Below are 24,480 nucleotides of genomic sequence, written 5' to 3' on the forward strand. Positions count from 1 at the left end.
TGTTACCGCGCCAAAACTTGAACTCCACAGTGATCCATGTTTGCTTCACTAACTCCATATGGACACAAAATACAGCCCATAATACTTAACCGTATCGGCCTATCACAATTAGAAAAAAAGATGGCGGAGCTGAAGTAAAAAAAAATCAAAATTTTTGAGAAACTATGAAATATAGATTTTGCAACGTTTTAAACAGTTTTACACCAGATTTATGAAAAAACTTTGAATTGGCCAAATAATATAGATGGAAGCACTAAAACATTCTCAACTGATCCCCTCATATTTACTGTATATATTGTAATTGTAGAGAAGTGATAATGATGATGTGGAGTCAGCAGCTCTGCAGAACTCTGAAGACATTACATGTATCTCCTCAGTTCACGCACCGCTACATTCGTCTGCCAGTCAAATTGGTGCTATTTGCTTAAACTAAACTAACTTTTAAGAACTTTTTTTGTTGTATTTGCAGTATGTGCATATTTTTTTGCATTGTGATTTAAGTACACAGTGCTCTGGATTCTTTAATTTCTATCATGCTGATTGTAAAAATAAATGTCCTCTATAACCAGTGTTAATGAAACATGGAATTATCGAATATTGTCCATTCTCTCATTGTATCTGAATATGTGTAAGCCCATAAAATGGAACAATAGTCCAGTTATATATTATCAGCTTGTATAATATTATTATTGGAGTGCAGGAGCGCTCAGATCATAACAGTGCTGGGCTGGTGCTCCCCTCCAGCCTCCAAAAACATAAGGCAATTTATGGCATCCTAAATCCTGTTAATGGACTGCACAGAGGTCAACAGATTACAGCACCTGGAGGGAGCAGAATTCTTTTAATCAGGTATTAACAGGACCCATTAAATATTTTCAGGCTGCAATCTTCATTCATTCTCAGACTTCTGATATGCAGTGTACAACCCACTCCTAGCTTTTCTCACAAGATTGTATCCCATCTATTAATATGTGCTGAATGGGAGGTCTGTGTGCCCAGGATACTGCAGTCTTCCATTGCTCTCATGTATCAGTACAGCTTCATAGCTATATTGATTTTTTCTTCTAGACCCCATGAGGGATCTCTGTTCACCTATACAGACTTGTTGGCACGGTGCTGAGGAGTGAGGAGATCCCTCATTTGAGGCTAATCGTCTACCTCTTCCCCATCCACTGTAGATGCTGTGATGGGTACCCTCCTGTCAGTGCACAGTTCTGAGCCAGGTTCTCTGGCTACACAGTCTGCATGATCTCTCCCCCCCCCCTCCCGGGTTCTTTCTTCCCTCCCTAATAACTTTCACTGCTGGGTACAATCTCCTCTGCCTCCTTGCTGCCTTCTCTAATGTTTGAGAGAAGGGGAGAACAGGTACAAGTAAGAGCCGTGATCTGTCAGATCATTGTTAAAAAAAAAAACTTCTGCAGAGTCAGCTGTGTGAAGGAGTGGCACAGAGTCTACGGCAGAAAGGTGGAAACATTTTAATAAAAAGCTATTTAGGAAGTTTAGCACTTTGAAAGCAAATGATCAATAAAAAAGTCAGTGCAAAAGTGTACATGTCTGTCAAGGATATTCTTGATTGAAACCATTTTCAAAACCCTATCAGGGAATGTAAGATCCTCATCTATTAGCCAGTACAAAAGTCTTACATTGGAGGAAACAATATACATTTACATGTTTAGCTCATTGATTTTAACTAGAAATGTGATGCAAGGAAATTTTAAGTTGAAAATCCTATGCTAATTTTGTCAGTAGTGGCCATATTGCCCATAGCATCACTCTTCAGGTTTCCAGACTAGGTTGAAACATGGTCACTGACCACAGGTTGGATATTAAGGGTAGCATTGATATAATTTACCGTATAGGACCTTGTGTATCATATAATCAATAGTCTCTGATAACTGACTTCCAGCACAGAATTTCTCATTATTGGGCAGGAGCTGATTGGGAGGTAGCCATCATGAAAGTAAATAGCATACAGAAAGACAGAAGCAGCGGGAAAACTAAGAAAATCTGTGTCAAGTAATGTTAATTAATCCCAAGCTAATATTTTGTCATGCTTCAGGAAGACGATCAATGCAATATCCATCTGATCTATAGGTTACGCTGCACGGCTGCAGAGAAGTGCTCTAATACCTTTGTCTATTCGTCATTTGTAGACAGGAACTTTGCAAAAAATAAAATACTATAAAATAGTAGGAATCGGGGTTGGGGATATGTGTTCTTTTGGTGCGTATTTAGCGAAAAATGGCAAAAACACAGATAACATGACCCCAACAATCGCAAGCATGTATCCCCATCCGATCTGACAGTCTCCTGCATAGTATATACTTGAGTTCTCACAGTACTTTTTCACAGTAGCTGAGTTGAGGCCGAAGGGATAGACCAAGAGTCCTGATGCCATGATGAACACTGTAAATGCAAAACAGAGAAAAACAAATGAGACTGTCATGTAGTATGCAAGAATAAAACGCTAAATTCAATGTGGAGAACATTTTTTTTTGTTATAAATTATTTAATGATTTATTTTTTAACATGTCTTCATAGAGGTTGGAGCTTCCTTTTGGTTTAAAGATGCGTCAGGCATATCAAACAGCATGAGCCATTATAAATCTGGAGCAGTTTAACCCCTTTACCCCCAGGCCATTTTACGTTTTTGGAAGAAGCGGCGCTGGGCGGAGAGTAGAGCTAGAGTGACAGAGGCTTCAGATCTACAAATAGTTCCTCAGCCTCATTTGTATATCATGTCAAATGCTGGTTTCTCAGTAACGAAAGAGTAGACTGGCCATGTAAAGGTTTTGCTTGACTTGTCTTTGAAAGGGCTACATGCACATATAAATAGTTTGGACGGTGAAATTCTGCTGGCAGATTCCCATTAAAATGACCTTTCAGTATTAAAACTTTTAAATCCATACAGTATTGTGTCCCAGTGAGTGAAAATCAGTATATTAAACAATCCAGTACTTTACATTGCCAGGGAAGTTATTAGTAGGATATACGTTTACCTGTCTAAACCTGGGGTGCGTCTTATAGTAACATTTCTCCTATTGTGTGAACAATACAGTATATAGAGATTAATAAGCCAATAATTATTTAATGTTCACATTATCAGTTGCTATCATATTTTATAATACTGTTCTGTTTTTATGGCATTATTCCAATGTATGTCATTGTATATTCTTTCCCATTTATCTTCATGTTTCCATTGAATCGTTATTTTCCACGACATTATTGCTCGACACACGCCTCTCCAAGTATCATGGGTTAGACCTCCCCACGAGCATGGAAACTTAATGGAAAGGAAACTAAACTCTACATTCATCCAAAGAAATCACTGAGGTTTCAGTCTGTGAGACTGCTCCGACCCCTTGCGGTAGATATGGCTTCTCTTATTTATGACATCTACTAGCACATTTTCCAGCTACAGTTATGCTGCTCAGATTCAGGCACAGCTGATGTCCCTGTAGTAAGCACCCCTGATCTAGACCCCGGTACTGCAGCGAGAGTGGACTACTTACATAGTACATTATACAGCAACAGTTCCCAAAATCTATATACAAAAACAAATGTTATTTATTTATTATGCTTTGCCTATATAGCATCAGCCTATGCCGCAGCACTTTACAGATATTATCATCGCTGTCCCCATTGGGGATCACAATCTAGATTCCCTATCAGTATGTCTTTGGCATGTGGGAGGAAACCGGAGAACCCAGAGGAAACCCACACAAACACGGGGAGAACATACAAACTCCTTGCAGATGTTGTCCTTGGTGGGATTTGAATACAGGACCCCAGTGCTGCAAAGTAACAATGTGAGCCACCGTGCTGCCATGATATAAATATTACCATTAAAAAATATAAGCACTTTTAAAGAGGACCTGTTACCAGATCTAATATAATCAGTATCTGTCAGGGGTGTGTCAGAAGTGACTGACAGTCGTCCTGCAGTTGGTTGCAGGAGATCTCTTCATTTGGAATTACAGACACCTTCTTAGAAGCAGTCTTTCTAGGACCCAGTGGCTACCTTCCTCTTGCTAATTAACACCCTGGCCTGGGTGTATAAATACCTGCTGTTTGCAAGTGGGAGATGCCGGTGATACTCACATGACCCCTTGTGAAGGCTTGGAGCAAGTGCATTACTTCTTCCTCTCTGTTGCTGAGGACATGTGTTCATCTCTCTGAAGACGATTAAAGCTAAGCTATCTTCTCTTGTTTGTTCCCCCTTGTTGTCTTTAGTTGTCAGTGGGGATCGACTAGTGCTCATCCCCTCCCTTCCCTAGCCAGGGCCAAACGCGAGGGAAAGACAGGGTGAGGTTCCTGTGCAGCGATTGGTGCGGAACCAATATAGGTACGTTAGGGGAGACAGGGTGATATAAGGTCAGCCTAGGAGGTCTACCACTTTCCCTAGAGTCTGGGCCCCCTTTTCCCCCGTCCCTTCGTGTTGCACTTAGTCTTTCTTTACATCTTGCGTGACAGTATCCTTCATACAATAGGTCACCTGTTCCTGATGAGTATGATTAACTTACTCTGCAAATATATCCCAGATTGACTCTTTAATCTGTTGTCTGATCTTTTGAGTCTTACCATACATTGCCAGATTGTGTGAACCCGTGTATTTAGGCCACCCACTTAGTTTGATTGTGGGGGCATAATATGTGTGGGGGGGCATCTTACTATATAGGGAGCACAGTGGGGACCATGAATGGGGTATTATAGTGTGTGGGAACACTAACGGACTTCACTAGGAGAATATTTCTGTGTGGTGTTGTATAAAGAACGAGGTACAGGTTTAGCGTAAAACAAAAAAAACAGTAAATGTTCCCCTTATTTATTTTTCAAAGTTGGGAGGTTTGTGTTCAGTGTGTAATAATTGTTTTTTTACAGCAGATTGTGTTAGACACTGAGTTCACCAAGGGTAACCTTGCATATGGCTGCACATATGGTGCCAACCGCTTAGATCAGTAGGCAGTAGTGATGCGTGAACGTGCTCAGATAAGGTGTATCCGACCATGCTCGGGTGCTAACCGAGTAGCTTCGCCGTGCTTGAATACTAGGTTTGAGTTGCCTGTTTGTTAAACAATCCCTACATGTGTTGGGGCTGTCTAACAGCAGCGAGACATGGAGGAGTGGTGACGCGAACATAGTATTCGAGCATAACAAAGCTGAGCACATTCGCGCATGACTAGTAGGCAGGAATAAACTGTCCACACTTATAATCCAGCTGAGCACATTTGGAGGCAGAGAGTTTTGCTATGCAGCACCCACTTTCTAGAAGGGCTCATTCAAATGTCAATGATTTTCTTGTTCGAGAAACTCAGTCAGAGCTTCATTAGTGATTTTTATTAGTTTAATCAGAGTTTGGTCAGGGTGTCAGTTTTTGCCATCAGAGTTTGGTCGGAGTTTCATCAGTTTTTCTTAGATGAGATATCAGCAACAAAAGGTTTCTCTATGATTTCCTATTTAGCAGTCCATGAAAGTACACAGATGACATCCGAATGTTGTCAGTTTTATTTTTCACGGACCCATAGACTTGCATTGCCAATTTTTATCCGACACTTGGATCAATATCAGACACGTTTTCATAATTTTGTATGGATCACTCGGTCAGTAAAAAATCACGGACATGTGAACGGTTCCATTTACCATTATAGGTATGAGTGCTATCTATGAAAAACATGGGTAGCACATGTATGCAAAAAATGGACATTTGAATGAGCCCTTACCTGTATCAAACAGGGAGATATTGTACCGGACACATTGACATCACAACTCAAGAAGCACTTGTTCAGTTTGGCGTTTAAAGACAAATAACGCACACGCCCTCCACATTGGACATTATACAAAATTGACCAATTTACTGTCCAAATGCGCTTTGAGTCTATTGTGAGAAAAGCACAATATAAATGTTGTTTTATTGTTGATATGTGAACATTTTGTCTAAGGTAGCACAGGGTAGATGTGTCCAGACTTCAGGGAGGTCTCAGCTGTCGATCACAATGTTGTGAGGGATGGGAGAATGAAAAAGACTAAACTGATTATTGATGAAGCAAAAGCCTGATTAACCACCCAGTAATCAGCAATAAATGTTTTTTAAAGGACAGAGTCTGGAAACCTTACAATGAGCACTGTGAGTAGAGCTTAAAGGGGTTCTCCCCTTTCAAAAAACTTTCATTCATAGTATACGGTGGATAAAATAAAACACAAGCCAAGTATTACTTACCCTCCCTGGGTCCAGCGCCAGTTCTCCGCTACTGCCCCAGTCCCTGTTGATGTCATGTTGTCAGTGCTGCAGCCAATCAGTGGCTTAGTGTAGCCGGCACGAGCTGCAGAACTCACTGATTGGCTGCAGTACTGTTGACATGACATCAGCACTGCAACCAAACAAAAAGATCTGAGCAGGGAGCGCAAGTACCGTAATACTGAGTTTGTTTTTTTATAGCTACCCTGGCCTATGAAAGAAGTTTTGTGAAAGTTGACAACTCATTTAATGAACTTGACACTGGGACGACATTAGATGACTCTGGCTGTTCTAGTGACAGATCCACTTTTAATATTTTGTTTTATGACCCCTTTAAATACAATAGTTTAGAAAACTTTTACTACTTGATAACAATATAAGGTTGTTCTGTTTTCATCTCTCGGCTACAAATGAAACAAAATCCTCCTAATGTAGCCCTCTCCTAAAGGGGTTGTCCGGTGAAAAACAAGTTATCACCTTTCCACAGGATAAGAGATATTTTGTTGATCGGTAGGGGCCTGACTACTGGGTTCTGCACCATTCATTGGAAACTTTTATCCCTGTTAGGGCTCTTGCAGGCGACCGTGTATTTTCTTATCTGATGCAAATGACAGTGATCCGAGTGTCAGCATAGTGCGATCCAATGAGAGAATCAGAGCACACTGTGAGGAGAAGATGGAGAACAAAATTTCTCCATCTTCTCCAATGTGTCAGTGCACGGGAATTGGACTGCACTCAGATATCATCTGAGTGCAGTGCGATAATTTCTAAGCACTCATTGACTTCTGATCAAATACGGACATGCGATTTTGTCCTTGGACAGACTCTGTCCAAGGTTTAAAAAAAAAATCGGGCAAGTGCGCCGCCCCATAGACTAACATTGGTCCGAGCGATAATGCGGCCGTCTGCACCTGCTCTTAGAATGAAGCAGCAGTGCACATGCTTGACCTCATTTATTCCCTATGAGGCTGTTGAGCCTTGTGCTTTGCTTTTTCCAGCAAACTCATAGAGAATGGCGGTCGGGTGTTCACCCTGCTGCGCCTTTTTTACAATAGGGATAAGAGTTCTTCATTGGCAATCTGCCGTAATCTGCTGGTAGTGGTTCACCCACCGATCAAGTTATCAGCTATCATGTGGACTTGTTTTCACTGGATAACTCTTTTAACTATTCGATAACATGTGTTTAATCCACCCTTTCAACACTAGAGCTTTTTAGAAAATTAAACATAACCTTTCAAGTGCACATTTTTGTTACCTTTTCTCAGTACCTCAAATATCCACAAGGTGGCATTTAGGTACAAGAAATTTGGAGTTATGTTCAGGTTTTTACTACTTTGATTTTTTACTAGATTAGTAGTAGTAGATTAGTAAATTGTATCTTTGTTTTTGTATTATAGTGTCATATGTATGAACAAGTGCTGTAGCATACCTCTCTCATTACAGTGAACATATTGAGAATTTGCGACATACCACGCTCGTAGAGGAAATCTGCTCTGTAGATGGTATGATAGAACAGATTCTCAGATAATTGTGCCGCTTTGCATCTTACTACACCATATTGTTTGCCATATGCAAGAACTAGATCCCTGTACATTGTGCAAAGTAGCTGGTTATAACACCCAAGCTGAGCCGTTATCTTTGTATATAGCGTTGTTTGTCCCATACTATTAGATTTTACTGCTTGAACTAGCTTAAATAAAAAATTGAAAGTATAAAGCACATTTTTTTCACCATGAAGAGCAGTTCATTTATTAAACATGCAAATAGGCTTTGAGGTTGGACTTCAGAAAGGCAAATTTTAATAGACTTTTAATGTAAGAGGGTAGGAAAGGTCCAATATTGGATGTTCTAAAGGACAAAAATGTCCAAGAAGGATGGGAGATTTTGCTAACTGAAATTCTCACTGCACAATCAGTAACAATCCCGAAAAGAAGGAAGAATTTGAAGCATTTAAAGAGACCAGGATGGACGAACACAGAACTTAAACACAAAGGAAAAAATGAAATGTATATTAAATGGAAAGGGGAGGACATATCTAAGGAAGAATATAATGCTGTCTGCAGGGAATACAGGGCAAGTGTTAGAAGAGCTAAAGCCAGTAATGAAGTGAGGCTTGTAAGGGAGACCAAAAACAATACAAAATAATTTTAGGGGTATGACAAAAGCAAAAGAAAAGTCAAAGATGCTACAGGATTTTTACAGGCTGAAAAGGGTGAAGCGGTCAAAAATGATGTTGAGAACTTTTAAATTCCTATTTTGCATCTGTGTTCTCTAAGAAAGCAGATGTAACATCAACTGACCTTCACTACTATTGAAGAAATAAAAGAATCCACAATATTGATAAACAGAGAGATGGCGAGGGAACACTTAGCTAATTAAAATGAATTTAAATCTCCTGGTCAAGATGAATTACATCCTAGGCTACTGAAAGAGATAGCGGAGGAGATTGCAGAGCCACTAGCCAGAATCTTTGAAAACTCCTGGAGAAATCCCAGAAGATTGAAGAAGGGCTTCTGTTGTCCCTATCTTCAAAAAAGGAAAGAACATGGAGCCAGGAAATTACAGGCCAGTGAGCCTTACTTCTGTACTAGGAAAGATTGTTGAATAAATGATTAAACAGCACGTATGTAAATACTTGGATAAGAATACAGTAATTAACCAGAGCCAGCATGGGTTTGTAACAAACAAGTCATGCCAGACTAATCTAATTTCCTTCTATGATGGAATCACTGACTTGGTGTATCAGGCAAATGCAGTAGATATAGTATATTTTGAATTCAGCAAAGCATTTGATAACGTATCTCATAATATCCTTATGGAAAAAATGGCCAATCATGAGAGTAACAAGGCTACGGTTAGGTGGATTCATAACTGTCTCAGTGATTGTACTCAAAGAGTGGTAATAAATGGTTGCACATCCAATTGGAAGAGTGTTTCAAGTGGGGTACCACAAGGCTCTGTCCTTACCCCAGTGTTGTTCAACACTTTTATAAATGATCTAGATAAGGGAACTGAAGGTAAACTAATCACATTTGCAGACGATGCAAAGCTAGGAGGATAGCTGACACTAGAGAAGACAGAGAAAGGATTCAGAAGGATCTAGATAACCTTGAACAATGGGCAGTGACTAATAGAATGGTATTTAACAAGGAGAAATGCAAGATTCTACATCTGGGCATGAAAAACGAAAATGACATCTACAGAATGGGAGGAAAAGAACTAAGCAACAGCACATGTGAAAACAACTTGGGTATACTAATAGATCACAGACTGCACATGAGTCAACAGTGTGATGCAGCAGCAAAAAATGCAAACACGGTTCTGGGATGTATTAAGAGAAGCATAGAGTCAAGATCACGTAAAGTAAGTATCCCCCTCTACTCCTCCTTGGTCTGACCTCATCTGGAATACCGTGTCCAGTTTTGGGCACCACATTTTAAAAAAAAGACATGAAGAAACTGGAGCAAGCTCAGAGAAGAGCAACCAGGATGGTGAGCAGACTGCAAACAAATAAAGGATCTGGGAATGTTCAGTTTGCAAAAAAGAAGCCTAAGAGGAGACTTAATAGCTGTCTACAAATATCTGCAGGGATGTCACACTGTAGGGGGATCATCCTTATTCTGCACATGGAAACACGAAAAGCAATGGGATGAAACTGAAAGGGAGAAGATACAGATTAGATATTAGAAATAACTTTTTGACAGCGAGGGTGATCAATGAGTGGAACAGGCGGCCACGAGAGGTGGTGAGTTCTCCTTCAATGGAAGTCTTCAAACAGAGACTGGACAGACATCTGTCTGAGATGGTTTAGTGAATCCTGCATTGAGCAGGAGGTTGGACACGATGACCCTGCAGGTCCCCTCCAACTCTAACATTCTATGATTCAAATAAATTCACAAGTAGCCACAAAGTTTCTCATTACATGATATCTCCGTATCACTGGACTACGGCTTATACAATAACACAAAAGGTGCACCAATGTCTGTGAGAGATATGATAGACACAAGCATTGCATATGCGGATTCATTCAACATTTATTTCACTTTCTTGTCACCATCTTGGCCACCTACTCTCCTCATCTGCCCAATGCTGTTATTAATCATAATAGAATACATCTGGATCCTACCACCCTGAGATTATTCAGATATGTTCACACTGGGATTTTTTTGCATGTATTTTGAAGCAGATCCACTCCAAAATCTACATCAAAAACCTCTTCAAATACCTATACTTTTTATGTGGATTTTGGAGCGGATCTGCTTCAAAAAGCTTGTAATTAAAAAAAAAAATCTGCGTGAATAGTGAGTTTTGGAGCTGATGCTGCTTAAAAGTCCACATAAAAAATAATTAAGAATAATTGTCCTATTGATTTTAATGGTAAAACACCTATAGAGCACATTGTGCTGTTTTTTCCATTTTTTATTTCAATCCACATATAATATTCTGCAAAGAGGTGAATCTCTTTAGTGGTTACCATGCCATGGCAGATGGGTTTTGCAAAATAGGATTAAAATGAGCATTACTAACCTCAATTTATAAGTATAGTAAATGCAATAATAATACAATTAAAAATAACCCAAAAATTCAACGGAAGCCAATATCTTATGCTTGTAAACTGCAGCTACACTTTTTGCAATTGTTTGCTTTGTATCACAGACAAACCTTTTTTTTCTTTGCTAGGATCTGATGACTGAGGCCCCGTCTGTGTTTTTCACAGATGAACACGACCCCATAATAGTCTGTCGGCATGTTCACATGTCTGAGCCAATGTAAGTCAATGGGTACCTAAAAAAACCCAGACATCACTTGTAATGTAATTTGTCATTCGAGTGCTGTGGTTTTTATACTGTCCAATGGAAAGGAGAAGCCTGGAAACAAGACGCATGTCACCCTGATGGTAATAGCTGACTAAATGAATGAAACTGCATAAAAAACACTGATCAAGATAGATCAATATGACGATCGTATGAAGCAGAAAACGCTTCTGGAATACACGTTGAACCCATCCATAAGGCTATGTTCGCATGCAGCGTTTTTGCATCATTTTTTTTCTGCAGACAAAATCTACTTTATTGGCAGTACAAACGCTGTGTGCAAAACACAGCGGATTACATGTGTGCCATGTCTACAGGGCATGTTTACTAAAGTTGGTTTCATTCACCAAAAACGAAGCAAAAAAAGGCTGCAAAAATGTTTGATGAGTGTTTTTTACTTTATTTAGCTCACAGGGGTCAATACAGGGTCCTTTTGGCTTCCGTAAGGCCGGAGCATGTTGGAATACCTTTTTAAACTTTATACAAAAACCTTTGGTCAATATAATAATCCAAGAGTCTTGTCCGGGCCTTGCAACATTTGGAGATAGAGAATGTATAGGGTAAAGTTCAGATGAGCATTGAGCTGTGCGGGACAGTCACGTCCATCTGGATTTGTGTGTAGTTCGGTGCACTTGTCCCCATAGGAAAGGTGCAGGAGCTGCTTAATATTTACACACTCTAGTCTGTTCCATAGACTAGATCAGGGCATGCTGCCATTTTTTATTACATGGCCCTAAAGTCAGCTTTGAAAATTGCCCATGTGTGCAAGGACATAGGCTACAACTGGTCCGAGTACTGTTCGGACAGCACAAGGAGTAAAAATACATTTGTGTGAACATACCTGTACTTTAATGAAGATCGAGGAGGGAAAGAAGAAACGGCGGTGGTCACAATGGACCAGATGTTGAGTAATGGATTTATTTTAAAAACAGCACATTTCGGAGTTGGATCAACTCCTTCTTCGGGTCCCTTCAGACATCCTCCCTCTGGGTGCGAGTGCAGCGGCCGGAGCAGCAGCCTTCCATTGTTTGGTTTTGCGCATATCGGAGTTGTGCCGCACACCACTCACCCAGGTGAGCAGACATCCCATCACCTCTCCAATCACCCAGCGGTTTTACAAATGGAGCGCTCCCTTTCTTTTTTTTTTCGTTGCGTGTATTTTAAAGAAATTGTCCGGTACTTTTTTTTTTAAGTTGCCCAATGTATTCAGCATGTGGGCATAAGTATATTCGTAAATACCTTCTGTTGCTGATAATGCCTGTGAGCGGCGCTATCACTGACCGCTCACAGGCATCACGTGACCCCACGCTGACGTCACGACAAGAGAGGCGTGACTCAGCGCTGGGGTCCCTGCGGTGGCTGCAGGGTTGAGGGCGGGGTTATTTCCCGCGTCACACCCGGCATCCACTGTGCGCTTTCCCAATGAATGGGGAGAGGCAGAGCGCGTGGTGGATGCCGGGTGTGACGCGGGGGGTAACCCCGCCCACAACCCAGCAGCCACCGGTGGAACATGGAAGAGGGACCCCCGGCTGCAGCCTGGACTTGTCGTGACGTCAGTGGATGTCAGAGTTGGTTGCAGCCGGGGGTCACGTGATGCCTGTGAGCGACCAGTGATAGCGCCGCTCACAGGCAGTATCTGCAACATAAGGTATTTGCAGAGATACTTATGCCCACATGCTGAATACATTGGGCAGCTTAAAAAAAGTACCGGACAACCCCTTCATTGAAAACCTCATCTGAAAACGTTTCTTCCTACAGGTGCAACTTCTTTTTTGATGTTAACTTGTATGTTGTTGACTTCATAAGAATATCCCCCTAGGTGCTGTACACTCGGCATTTTTTAGACGTGTGCAAACCCCGGGAGTTTTTCAGGATGAAGACACTTCAGGTCACAGCGGCATCTTTTGTCCTGAAGTGTCTTTTTTCTTTTTCATCTTTCTGGTTATATTTTGCAACATATTTGCCACCATCTTATTTTTCTTCTTTCTACCTTGTAGTATATAAACTAGTGAGCGGATTACGAGCGGAAGCCTCCTGAAGAATGGTCAGGTCACTTCTTTTTAACCGCTTTGTATCTTTCGAAGCCTGAAGTGGTTAAAAGATGCTCAAAGGCTGAACATATATATACACAGCAAGGCATTTCTAGATTGCAGTGCAAATGTTCATTCTTTTTAATATTTATTTAACACTTTTTCAGGCAGGTTCTGGAGTGCACCTGACGCGCCCCTGGGCCTGCTGTGTCGTGCGGCATCGCGCGCACGGGGGCTTACCCGGAGCCGGATCAGATGGGGGTAGTAGTCTCGTGGCGGTGACCCGGTCCGTGCCCAGGGAGTCAAGCTGAGCGGCAGTGTCTTGAATAGTAGGGTGTTGTACGACTACGCCACCCGTTGAATGCAGCTTTAGGGCTGCTGCTGCAGGACAGTCCGCTGAGGCTGGTGATATGGTTGTGCAGCGTAGATGGTATAACCCCCAACGGGAGGGGTACGGCCTCAGGGCAGCAAGAGTAGATGATGGTGGTAGCGATGGTGCAGCAAGAAAGCTCAGAGACATGTGATGCAGTTTCAGGGTTTTTACTCACAGGTGTTGCCCCGGTCACTCCGGCCTTTAGTGACCACCCGAGCCGTGCTGCGTCCACCAGGTGTGGGACTCGGCCAACTCCCAGGCAGTTCCAGAGCGTGGTCCTGAGCTCCCCTCTCTTCCTTCCTACTGGCCGTTCCCACCAGGGACCCACCTTTGTCCGGCTCCCTCGGGCCTCTTGGTGGTAAAACCTTCTCTGGCTTTCCTGACCCTATTCGTGGTATGCCTTCCTGGTGGGTGTGGTGAGGGTCGTGCCAAAGCTTGACCACGACCTCCGGTTCCTGGTTAAGGATATCTTGCCTCTGCCAGTTTGGGATCCGGTACCCTCTTCTGCCAACCCTTCACCCGTTAACTTGTGGGATCTCAGGGTTCCCTCTTGTCCTGCGTCTCTGGGCCTTTCTTCCTCCTCCTCTCCACTACAGGCCTGGCCCTGGAGCTGGGCCCAGCCGGAGCCACAGCTCCCTGTCAGCCCTCTCTGGCTGAGCTCCTCTCTGAACTCTCCCTCTGACTCTCTAGCCCTGTCTCAAGATGGTGCCCACCATATATACTCCCTCTATGTGTGAGCCCAGGTGACTAACACCCAATGGGCTCCTACCTCTATGCCCAGAGTCCCTCCCCTATCTGCCCCTACACTACTGGGATGTTCCTCCCCCCATCCCACTCCAGCCAGGGACAGACGCTGTCGTACCTGCACATCTATTTGGTGGGAGTACCGTTGTTCTGTCCCCCGGAAATGGGATGAGTGTAGTGCATGCAGCTATCTGAGCTCAGTCCCACACTCCATCCTTACCCGGGAGTGGAATACCACACCTCTGGTTCGAGGTGCAATACCCCTGTAGCAGCCGAGTCCTCGGGGTGCTACACACCCACCTGAGAAAGATGTCGTGTGCACATACCCTAAGGGTATGTGCACACGATGCAGAAATGCTCAGGATTTTTTCCTGAGCGTTTCTGCATCTCTCTGGCAGGAAAAAACGCATGTGGATTGTACATGCGGATTGTACATGTGGTTTCCTGCCAGGGACATGCGGAAATGAAGCGGTCTTCACTTTCATTTCCGCATGCGGGTTGACAAGCGCTTCCCAAGCGATTTTAGCATCACTTGGAAAGTGCTTGTCAACTTTACACTATATAAATCCATGCAACCGGCATGGATTTATATAGTGTGTGAATGTCAAAAAATAAATATATACTTTACCCTCTGATGGCCCCCGGTGTCCGGCTTCGCTCGGTCCCGGCTGCCGGCAGTGAAGACTTTAGGACCTTCCGACGTCAGCGTCACGTGACCTGTCACATGACTCTGACGTCAGCGAAGGTCCTTCTTCATTCAACCGCGAAGTGCGGGGAACCAAGCAGGAGCGCTGCGCGGGCCGTCAGAAGGTGAGAATATATATATTTTTTATTTTATTCTTTTTTTTTTAATGGTACCTGGGTCTGGATGAGAGTCCTCTCCTCCACACCCGGGTACCATCCGCACATTAGACCGCATGAAAAGCGCATCAACATATACAGTGATGCGGATTCCATGCGGTCTAATGCAAGTCAATGGCGGCAAAAGAGCAGCGTTTCCGCAAAATTAATTGACATGCTGCGGATTTTTGACCGCAGCGTTTACGCTGCAGAAAAATCCGCATCATGGGCACAGCACATGCGGATTTCAATTGGGGAACATTGCTGCCCTTCTACCATGCGTTTTTAATGTGTTTCCGCGGCGTTTACACAACTGCAAAAACGCCGCGGAAACGCATGAAAAACGCATCGTGTGAACTCAGCCTAACACGGGTAAGAGATTTCTACATAGAAATATCCTATATGACAGTAAAGTGGGCACCACTGCAGATTAGTAGTCACCTTGCCAGAGGAAGCCGCACATAAATCCTCCTATAATAAGTACTGTAGGTACAGGTAGGTCGGTCAGTCTTTTCCTATGTGGCCAGGAATAATTAAAGCTGTCTCTCAAAATTAGGAATATTTCAGCAAAATAGGCAATGAGAAGCTAAAAGATGAGGAACACCGCATTGATATACAATTTAGGGACTGGAAATTTTTTTAGGCAAAACATGAGCTAAAAACATCAGTATGGACATAACACCAGGATAGCTTATATTCAGTAGCACATTCCTGTACACTTGTGTGAATAATGCCCTAACGCTGGTACAGGACCAGCCATTTCTTCACAACACCTTTTCTGTCCAGACGAGAGGAGATGAGAAGGGTCAGTACAATGCGTCCATTCTCCACAATGGCTTCTGTTCAGCACGTCCCAGACAAGCAACAAGGAATCTGCCACATTCTTGGCCATTCCCCAGTAAACTGAAGCGTTTGCCAATAGTCTGAGCCGTCATCTGGAACAAGTTACAACAAGGCGCAAACAGAGGCAGTTGTACTGCAGCATACTTCACCTGTCATCACAATCACATCATCCCCATATTAATTATTAGATCTGTCATTTTCTGCTGTCAACGGTGTTTGCACTTGTACGATGCCGGAGTTCAAAGCAAAGCAAATATTGTGGGAAGGCCGCCGCCGCTCTAATGTGGGCACATTCTGATACTTTAGGAACCCAAGAGACGTGAGGATTGTTCATCCGAACCTGACAATGGCCACACACAGACAGCACCAGTTTGCAACGAACGGCGGGGTTATATTACGGGATAGCACTTCCTCTATTACATTTATATTGTAAAACAAAACCTAAAATATTTATCACACTGAACCAAATATTCGTAGTTTTATTATGTGCATCTAAGCTGAACTTTAACGTCTTAAAGGGAATCTGTCACCGGGTTTTTGCTACTCCATTTGAGAGCAGCATGATTTAGGGGCAGAGACCTTGATTCCAGCAATGTATCTCCTACTGGGCTGCTTGGTGCAATTTTGATAAAATCTACTGCAAATCTACCAGTCCTTCAGAAGGCTTCCGGCTGCACTAACATCCAGTCGGCACCCCCACGATTGCATTGACATGTTGATGCCTGTTAAATGCTGCTGTCACACTTGATAGCAGCATTTTAGAGGTTAAACTCATGATACTGGTGCTAGCTAACTCCGATCTCATTAGCTACATTTGGATAACGGCTAAGTAACAGCATGGAGCAGGCTCAGCTCCATTGTGCACAACCGTACATCTGCAAACATCAAGGGGTTAACATTTATAATAAAATACATAAAATAAGGTTAAGAAAATAATTTTGAGATGTATTCCCAACCTGTTTGATCTTTTAAATTATTTTGTAATAAATTGAGGATTTTAATTATTTTTGGGACTCACCAAACTTATTTTCTTATGTGAAGCCGTAAGTCACGGCTACTGGTTGGAGACCCACAACATTGTAAGACCGACTGAGTCATATAAATAGGACACGGTGAGGCGGCTTTTTTGTTTATAAAATAAGGTTGTATGTCTATGAGCATACTGGAATAGACAATCATGGAGTTTAATTTTTTTTTTATTTTTGCTCCATCAATCATGTTAATATATCTAATGGGCACATCATAACACTAGTAATCGGCAGAGCTGGGGGTGTCATAAAGCAGTAGAAAAAAAAAGAACCCAACACATGGACAGGACCAGGTGGTCTTTCTCCTTGGGCAGACAAGGCAAATTGTGCCCCTTCCGTCTATGAACTGTTCAGTTGAGTGTCTATCACTTGGGGTCTGACTCTTGAGGATACACTCACCGCAGCGTTTGCCTAATATACACAGTATCCCACCATAAAGTGCCTCTATATACTTGGTCTACCAGAGAGTGGCCAAAAGACAATGCCCTAGCCAGAGAGCGCCCCCCCCCCCCCATGTACAGTGTTTGCCAGACAGAGGCAAATACAAAGTCCCTGCCAATATGACCTTACACTAAAGGATTAATCTCATCACTGTAAATGGGTAAATGGTCTACTGCTTATGAAAACATGCAACTTTACTGTATACTTGTTATTAATAACTGTCTCCGTTCTTTTCATTTTATTGTTTACTGCTTGTTGTCGGTCCGAAGCTGCAGAGTTAACGTTGCCTCTGATTGCGGCATCAGACAGAGCACAGCATCTCAGCAATGTAGCTGGTCTGAACTGTGAATCAATCAGGAGCGCACTGCCCCCCGGTAAACAGGCAGCTGGGAGGCAGGGGAGCAGTGCGCTCCTGATGGGACAACCTCTTTAAAGGTATTATATGTACACATCACACTACTAATTGGCAGTGCCCGGGGGTGTTATATAGTAAACAGAACAGACAAGAAGTAAGATTTGATGGATTGTTGCCAAGAGCTCTGTTATAAGTAGTAGTGGAGAATTGCTTTGAAAAAGTCTTCACACATAATTTGGTCTCTTTACTGACAGCTGGTACCCACCACCTCCTGAGCTGCATCTAAGTATCTCACACAGTCAGCCAGCACCATGCTTTGTACTGATGAGAGGCAAAAGCTAATGTCTATAGATGGGTCTCTGACTTGCAAATATGAGTAACTTTGCACTAGTGTAATTGATGATTAATGGTGGTTCAATATTCAACTTGAATCCAAGCTGCATATACTGGGGCTTAAAAAACAGGATGACCAACCATATATTTAAGATGGGCAAATATTTAGATGCTAAGAAAAACAAGAAGAATAGAAGAGAGAGGAGAAAATAGAACAAACAATGTTAATAGAGATGATGGGGCCACGACCCTATCAACACCTCAGGGGCTGGACAACCTGTTTTAGTGTCCGATCACCATAATAACTGTCCTATGTCTACTATGCCTAGTCATTGTTCCTTTCTTCCCAACTTGGCACTCATTCAGCTCCACTCTTTCCATACCCTGTGTGAAGTCTTCCGTGGGCGTAATACTACTCAGACAACACAGCGTGGCAATACTTTATTGAACCACAAAGTGGACAATAAACACATAGAACAGTCCCAGCAAATGCCCAAGATGGTACAACATTACACAGTCTCACCCTTCCGCTGGCCCGCCTGGGATAGAAGAGCAGCGACTTTGGGACTTCCAGGACCAACTACCTCAACCAGTGGCCCCCCGCTTCTGGCGGGCCCCCACAGATGAGCTAGCTGCAAGCTTAGGAAGCTAGCAGTCCATCGAGGTACAAGGCCAGGAGATCCAAGGTTCCCACCCTGGCCTCTCCAAGAGTTTCCATGGGGCCAGATGACAGGCTGGTCCAAATCTGTCTTCACCAAATATCTCCATGGGTTCCAGGTGACCGGAGGGTCCCACCTGGCAACACCAAACAACATATCCATGGGGCCAGGTGACTTCATCGTCAAACCTGGTCTCCCCAAATGTATCCATGGGTTCTCTTATGATCAGTGAAGCAGATCCGTATCTTTCCAGTCAGGGCCATATACTTAGGCTGGAATCATGTAGAATCCAAATCTGTGTCTCTTTGCATAAAGCCATACTACCAAGCTGATGGTCTGACAAGTGTCTCTCTGATTCTCTTTGTAAAGTCTGTCTGGTACAGAGGCACATGTCCTTTTTAAGTACATATCCACAGGTCAAGGGTTAGGGATGATATTATTCCACAGGGCTCAGGTCTCATTGTTTGTGCACTTAATCAATTTACGTAGTTGGTATAGCAGGGGGCTCTTGTAAATATACTAGCTAGCTTAATATAATATGCAATTAGCATAGTAACAAACATCATTGTTCACAGACCAATAGAAGACAACATTCAGTTTTATACAAATACTGGTCTGTCCTTCTTGACCAGCCACAGGAATACACATACATTTACAAGTCAACAAAAACACAATAGTGTATTTCTTTTGGCTTAACAAATCTAATAGTCGGGCTGATTAAGATTATAAGCTGTGTCTTCACACCCTGTAAGACCAAAATATAGAAAAAAAGTCAGCTCACCCTTTTCTTAGGATCATGTGCACGGATCCATGGAGTCACGTAGAAGAGTATTCAGCAGAGGAGGAAAATCCAGCAAGACCTCCTCCAGTACACATAAAACATACAATATTAAAAACTATATAAATTGTAATATCTCATACGTTATATATCTTCTCGCATGTAATATATGCAATGTTCAATACGTAGGATGTACCACCAATTCATTAAAAACTCGAATAAGATGACATCTATCAGATGGCAATAATAAAATGATAACCAAATGCTCAGCAGCATCCACACATTTCAGTGTGGAACATGGAGGTAATACTTCCAGCTGCGAGGTAATTGGGATAGGAAAAGGTTAGGAAACCACATAGGGGTGGAGATTATCGGAGAAAACTCAACAGAGAATCCTCGTGGATCTACGAACTTGATACAAGATCTCCAAAAGGAATGAATTTAAGACAGGACATGATCTATTAATATGATTAATTGTATCATTTCACATTGTATCTTGTATATGTTATTTTTTTTTACTTGTATGGATATGTTTTTTAAAAGTTGTTTCATTGGAGGGGGCTAATCATGTGACCTGATAGGATATGACATAAAATGCTGCCCCGTGAATACATGCGGCTATGCAATGTCTAAGGATTAATTTCCAAAACGCGTCTGCTGTTCTCCCATGTTTGGGAAGGTTGTGACCTAAAAAACCGCATCTACAGTGCTGGCCACAAGTATTGGCACCCCTGCAATTCTGTCAGATAATACTCAGTTTCTACCTAAAAATGATTGCAATCACAAATTCTTTGGTATTATTCTCTTCATTTAATTTGTCTTCAATGAGAAAAACACAAAAAGAATTGTCCTAAAGCCAAATTGGATATAATTCCACACCAAACCTAAAAAAGGGGGTGGACAAAAGTATTGGCACCCTTTGAAAAATCATGTGATGCTTCTCTAATTCGTGTAATTAACAGCACCTGTAACTTACCTGTGGCACCTAACAGGTGTTGGCAATAACTAAATCACACTTGCAGCCAGTTAACATGGATTAAAGTTGACTCAACCTCTGTCCTGTGTCCTTGTTGTACCACATTGAGCATGGAGAAAAGAAAGAAGACCAAAGAACTGTCTGAGGACTTGAGAAACCAAATTGTTAGGAAGCATGAGCAATCTCAAGGCTACAAGTCCATCTCCAAAGACCTGAATGTTCCTGTGTCTTCCATGCGCAGTGTCATCAAGAAGTTTAAAGCCCATGGCACTGTGGCTAACCTCCCTAGATGTGGACGGAAAAGAAAAATTGACGAGAGATTTCAACGCAAGATTGTGCGGATGGTGGATAAAGAACCTCGACTAACATCCAAACAAGTTCAAGCTGCCCTGCAGTCCGAGGGTACAACAGTGTCAACCCGTACTATCCGTCGGCGTCTGAATGAAAAGGGACTGTATGGTAGGATACCCAGGAAGACCCCACTTCTTACCCCGAGACATAAAAAAGCCAGGCTGGAGTTTGCCAAAACTTACCTGAGAAAGCCTAAAACGTTTTGGAAGAATGTTCTCTGGTCAGATGAGACAAAAGTAGAGCTTTTTTGGAAAAAGCATCAACATAGAGTGTACAGGAAAAAAAAAGAGGCATTCAAAGAAAAGAACACGGTCCCTACAGTCAAACATGGCGGAGGTTCCCTGATGTTTTGGGGTTTCTTTGCTGCCTCTGGCACTGTACTGCTTGACCGTGTGCATGGCATTATGAAGTCTGAAGACTACCAACACATTTTGCAGCATAATGTAGGGCCCAGTGTGAGAAAGCTGGGTCTCCCTCAGAGGTCATGGGTCTTCCAGCAGGACAATGACCCAAAACACACTTCCAAAAGCACTATAAAATGGTTTGAGAGAAAGCACTGGAGACTTCTAAGGTGGCCAGCAATGAGTCCAGACCTGAATCCCATAGAACACATGTGGAGAGATCTCAAAATGGCAGTTTGGAGAAGGCACCCTTCAAATATGAGGGACCTGGAGCAGTTTGCCAAAGAAGAATGGTCTACAATTCCAGCAGAGCATTGTAAGAAACTCATTGATGGTTACCGGAAGCGGTTGTTCGCAGTTATTTTGGCTAAAGGTTGTGCAACCAAGTATTAGGCTGAGGGTGCCAATACTTTTGTCTGGCCCATTTTTGGAGTTTTGTGTGAAATGATCAATGATTTGATTTTTGCTTCATTCTCTTTTGTGTTTTTTCCTTGCAAGCAAATTAAATGAAGAGAATAATACCAAAGAATTTGTGATTGCAATCATTTTCAGGAAGAAACTGAGTATTATCTGACAGAATTGCAGGGGTGCCAATACTTTCAGCCAGCACTGTATTTGGCGATATACAATATTTTGAATGAATTAATAAATATGGCTTTTATTGGAGATCGTCTTGCTGCATTTCCTCCTCTGCTGAATACCCTGTAAGACCGGTCTCACTACAGTTCGAATGCTGACTTTGGTGCCAGGACTGGCCACAGGTTTTCTTACCCAAACTCAACAGCCTCAAAGACCCAAGGCTGGTTGGACATTGTGGTCCAAACTTGTACCGATGTGTGAAACTGGCATAAGGGTGAGGATTCGGGCTCTCCAGTACTTAGTTGCTAATGTTGTACAGTGTCACTTGTCCCATGAGAAATAAGGGTAAAGCCCCATAACAGTTATAGGAGCTACCTCTGAAATACACGTAAACTGCAATGTAAAATATTAAATGGAGCGAAGAAGCAAAAGAACAGAAACAAAGTAGTGTGGCCTTAACATGACACCATTATTAAAGAAGGAGTATATTCGTGAGGAGTCCTTTACAGCACGTCCTTCTTCTCTTCTATATTATTCTAGGTAGCTGCAGAAAGAATCAATATGATTTAATATTCTGCGATGTTCCTAAGGTGATTGTATTTCATCACTGGCAAGGTTACAAAAGGTGGCAGCAATTCATCTGAATGGAAAAAGATATAACCAGTAACTACACAATCACAAATATCCAAATAAATCACAGTGTGACACAACCTCAGACGCATCTTGTATCTTGTCAGGAGATGGAGCCGAGGATTGAAACTGCTCCAATTATTGCAGAACTGGAACACAAAACCAGTAAAACGGAGTGCCGCAATAATAATAATGGAGCCAATGCTGCAGTCCAGTAAATCAAGCACACACTGAGTCATATAGCATTATCTGGGGCAAAACTAGTCGGAACTGCAAATCCCATCCTATCATATTGGCAGAGGCTAGGCTGCATACAGCCACTAGGACGCTAGTTGGAAAGCAGAATCTAGACATTTAACCAAAGAGTATGCAAACCTCCATGATGGAAGTATATAGTGTATTTTATATGATATATTATTAATATATTTGAATTATTCCTAAATCCAACCAGTTGCTTAGCCTTGGGGGGCCCCAGGGGTCAAGTTCTATTAGGTGCATCTGCCATCGCTGTCACTTCTTTTTGGAAGAAGTCTTGTGACCGGCGAGCTAGATGAGTAAAGCAGCCATGGTTGTTTTGACATCTCGGTCAGTTCCGCTGCGCTACAAGTTCCGATGCAGAGCGCAGCAGTCAACATTAGTTTGTTTGGCTGCTGCTCTCTGCATAAACAGTGACCAAGATGCCAAAAATCTCCATATCATAAAGTAAGCTTTGTCCTCTTGGTCACTGCCTATGACAAACTGATCTCGACTGCTCTGTCGTATTTATTCTAGGTTTTGTTCACCCAAAACTAGCTCCAACTCCACAACTCTGACTCCGTAGCCCGATTATCAGACAGAACACCACCGTCAAACTGCCCATAGAGAAGGACAGGAAATGGGTGAATGGGGAGTGGAAAGTGGTTAGGGGGCAAAAAGGGGGCTTGGTTTCATGGAAAAATAAAATCTAAATTGTGTTTGCCACACTGATGACATCTCCTGAGGAAGGCTTCAGTAAAAGTTGCCAAGTATGATATACAGTGCCCAATCAAAGAGTGACTGTATACACAAAGCTAGAGCCGGAAAGTGTCTTTATATACAGTTTCTACTAGAGGGTTTCTAGGGCACACCTCAATTTTAATATGGTCTCATGTATACTGCCTTAGTTATAGAATATGCAGCCACTATGGCCCTATATAAAGTGCCACAGCCTGAGAGCCCATCAAAGCGTGTTTCTCTCATTCCCATAACTTCTACATGAAAGTTAACTAACAGCAGCCTGACAGCAGGTTCGCCCATGTAATTCCTCATATAGGAGGTTGTAGGATCTGTTACAACAGTTACAAGACAGGAAATATTTTATTCTCTTCTGCATTCTTGGGAAACTCCCTAGGAAAAAGTCACAGGTCCTGCCATTGACAATAATATTGATATTCAACTGAGATTTTCATTTGAGTCACATGTGATATCAAAGAGGATCTGGCTGGTCTCCTGGCATGTCTATGTTAGTAAATATTTGTATACCTCTTGCTTTTTTAGAACTCTGTGATGTACTCTGTGGTATTCGTCTTGGAAATGTACAGTGGTGGCCAAATATTTGGAGACTGACACAAATTTTGGTTTTGAAAAATTTTACTGCTTAAATTTTTATTGTAACAATTTACATTAACTGTTATGTGTAAGCAAATGAATAGCAAAAAAACAGTCAATTCTTGCTATGAAAATGAACTTAATCACAAAAAAAACAATTTCCACAGAATTTTTGCTCTGCCACAAAATGACTTGCTTGCATAATTTCAGTGATCTTCTTGTTAGATTAGGAGAAAGTGTTAACAAGCACAAGGCAGCTGATACCACTCTGTCCTGCTGATTGAATTATAAGAACAGAATGCTCGCTTTAAAAGTTGTCTGGTACTTGAAATCATTGTCTTCTTCTATTAACCATGGTTATCTCCAAGTTAACATGTGTAGTCATCATTGCTTTGCATCAAAAGCGCTTTACAGGCACGGACATTGCTGCATGCAAGATTGCCCCTAAGTCAACGATTTATCGGAACTTCAAATAGAGCGGTTTAATTGCAGTGAAGAAAGCTT

At 42.2% G+C, this 24,480-nt stretch overlaps 1 protein-coding gene across 1 annotated transcript in view; it reads right to left on the reverse strand.

The window, feature by feature from the left end:
• Positions 1-1,460: 1,460 nt before the first annotated feature.
• LOC141234713 (LHFPL tetraspan subfamily member 7 protein-like) overlaps positions 1,461-24,480 on the reverse strand; it is a 267,531-nt gene continuing 244,511 nt past the window's right edge. The window contains exon 3 of the mRNA XM_073668036.1: positions 1,461-2,406. Within this exon, the coding sequence (XP_073524137.1) occupies positions 2,180-2,406 (227 nt within the window). The 3' untranslated portion in view covers positions 1,461-2,179. The remainder of the gene's footprint in view (positions 2,407-24,480) is intronic.

The sequence above is a fragment of the Phyllobates terribilis genome, unplaced genomic scaffold, assembly GCF_046119375.1.
Source record: "Phyllobates terribilis strain yellow unplaced genomic scaffold, ASM4611937v1 Scaffold_2__4_contigs__length_985480577, whole genome shotgun sequence".
In the NCBI taxonomy this organism is placed as follows: Eukaryota; Metazoa; Chordata; class Amphibia; order Anura; family Dendrobatidae; genus Phyllobates; species Phyllobates terribilis.